The 2,636-nt window shown below is 53.9% G+C and overlaps 1 protein-coding gene across 1 annotated transcript in view; it reads left to right on the plus strand.

Moving 5' to 3' along the window:
- The first annotated feature begins 2,006 nt into the window (after positions 1-2,006).
- Positions 2,007-2,636, plus strand: part of MED9 (mediator complex subunit 9) — a 15,613-nt gene continuing 14,983 nt past the window's right edge. The window contains exon 1 of the mRNA XM_006104868.3: positions 2,007-2,248. Coding sequence (XP_006104930.1) covers positions 2,049-2,248 — 200 coding nt within the window. The 5' untranslated portion in view covers positions 2,007-2,048. The remainder of the gene's footprint in view (positions 2,249-2,636) is intronic.

A 2,636-nucleotide genomic window follows, 5' to 3' on the forward strand; every position in this document is an offset into this window, starting at 1 on the left:
GGCTGACCACCGTCCTGAGCACTAGAACACAGCTGTTTGAATCGGTATGTGCTCTAAGTATAAACACATGCTGGACTTCTAAGACAGTATGAAAAACAGTAAAACGCCTCTAATAATTTTTATATTGATTAGGTTGTAGTGGATTAAATAAAATATATATTAAAATCAATTGTGCCTGTGTGTGTTCTTCATGTAGCTACTAGAAAATCGAAACCAATATATGTGGTGATGTGTGGCTTCCATGATCTGTCCACCAGAGAGCTCTGATCTATTCTAGACCCTTCCTTTAACTGCTGGCAGCTGGGTTTTGCTAATTGGTGAAGGAGCAAGCCCTAAAACTGAAACATCAGAACATTTACTGTTCACAGATACTTCCTAAGGGGTCTATGTGGAACCACCCGTTCAGCCTCCGGGAGGCTGCGGGGCTGCACAGGAGGCTGTGCGAGGTCGCTCCTTCCAGCAGGATGAGCTGGGACCCAGCCGGGGGCTGGCTCCACGGCCTGACCTTGGAACTGCCAACTGCACTGGAAGGGGGGCACTTTGAGAATCTGCCTCAGACAGCAACGGCCAAGTAGCTTCATGTGGTGGCGTCTCTAGCGACGTACAGCCCTTACGTGTCAACAGAGCATCTGTTTTAACTTCTAATGGAACAGTTATGAACAGACACATTTGTTGTGGCAGGTTTAGCTTTAATGAAACTGGTAGGTTTGTTTGACACCCACTTACAATGTTATGAAGCCAGCTTTACTCTTTGCCACTAATTAATTATATTAACTACTTTTAGGGCAAATTGTCAATGTAACATACTCTTTCATGTTTCCTATGTTTTCAATTTGTTTTCTTTAGCCGTGTCTATTTATACCGAAATCATTTTTTCCCTTTTATATAAAAGAGAGGTCCTCATTATTCTGCCAACATTAAAATTGAGGCTTGTGATTAAGTTATAAAACACACTGGGCCCTGGCCAGGTAGCTCAGGTGGTTGGAGCATGTCCCGTGCACCAAAAAGGTTCCCAGTTAGATTCTCAGTCAGGACACATACCTGGGTTGTTGTTCAATCCCCAGATCAGTGTTTCTCTCTCACATCAATGTTTCTCTCTCACTCAAAAAAAAAAATCAATAAACATATCCTCAGATGAGGATTAACAAAAAACACACAATGGGGGTAGGAAGAGATTAACCAAAGAACTTGTATGCATAGTAGAGGCCCGGTGCACTGGGGTCCCTCGGCCTGGCCTAGGGCCCTATGATGTCCTTAAACCAAACCTCTGGAGGTTAATCATGCATCTGCAGAAGTTAGAAGGCAGTGCAGGCTCTGCTATGACCCTGAACTAAAGATTTCAGAGGAGAGGAAATGTCCCACAGGGACGGAGGATTGGCTCCTAGGATCTCGTGCTTATTCCTGACACTAACCCCTTCTGTGGGACGCCTTCCCACCGCCCCCACATCTCGCACAGCATCCAGAAGAAGCGTATGAAGTGTCGAATTCTCAGTTCTTCCCCATCCAGGGGGCGGGCGTGGCGGCCTCTGCGCCCGGTCCTGGGGCTGCGCAGGGTCAGCTTCGTCCTCTCCGCCTGGAGGCCTCTGGGGGTGCGGGCTGGTCTTCCATAAGAATTCTCAGGGCCGTAGGCCCGGCCTCAAGCCCAGGTGAGGGGTGTCCCCTCCGCTCGCAGTGCAGCCGGCCCTGCGGGAGCCCCCCGCTCCCCGCACCTCCCCCCCCAGCCCAGGCCGGGCCGTGCTGACCGTCCATCCAGGGCTCCCTCTACTCGCTGCTTGTGGACCCTCTTCGTCCACTGAGAAAAAATAAGATGTTTTTCTGAAATAAATCTCCGACTTCTGACGGTTCCAAGAGTTAGCTGTCTCCGCAATCTTCACCCGCCAACCGCCCGTTGCCTAGTAACAACCGCGGCTTTGCCCCGCCCCGCGCCCTAGTGAGCACGCGCACAGCCTCCAGGCCCCGCCCCCTCCCGGGCCGAAACGGAAGTGACGTGTGGGCGGCCGCGCCGTCCCGTTCCCTGACTGGGCGGCTGCTGGCGTTCTCCGAGCGCCATGGCCTCCGCCGGGTTGGCGGCCGGGCGACCGGCCGAAGATGCGATACCCCCGCCGGCCGAGCCGCCGCTGGCCGAGCCGAAGCCGCCGCCGCCGCCCGTCGCTGCGCCCCAGCAGCCGGCGCCGAGGCCCCCGTCCCCGGCGGGCGCGAAGGAGGACAGCTACTCGTTCCTGCCTTTGGTCCACAACATCATCAAATGGTGAGGCCCGGAGGCCGGCCCGGCGCCGGCGCCGCCGCTGATAAACGGGGCACGGACCCCGGGGGAGGCGCCCTTCCTTGCGCTCAGCAGGTGCTCCGAGCCCAGAGCTGCCCGCGCGGTGGGCCCGGCGGCACGTCCGGAAGGAAGCGGCTGCCGGGGTCACGCTCCTGCTGGTTGACGAAAAACCGCTTTCGAGTGATTTAAAAGGGCGCCCCTTCACCTGCTATTGATGCTCCTCTAAGTTTAGGGTAAATTTGAAAGGGAACGAGCTGAAATTGAGTTTCACACACGCACTGATTGATTAGTGTTTCTGGTAAGATAAGCAAAGGACTTTTGATAGTCAATAGGTTCCTCTGTGTAGACATGGTCTTAAAACTCCATGGATTGA

Source organism: Myotis lucifugus, unplaced genomic scaffold (genome assembly GCF_000147115.1).
Source record: "Myotis lucifugus unplaced genomic scaffold, Myoluc2.0 scaffold_616, whole genome shotgun sequence".
Classification (NCBI taxonomy): Eukaryota; Metazoa; Chordata; class Mammalia; order Chiroptera; family Vespertilionidae; genus Myotis; species Myotis lucifugus.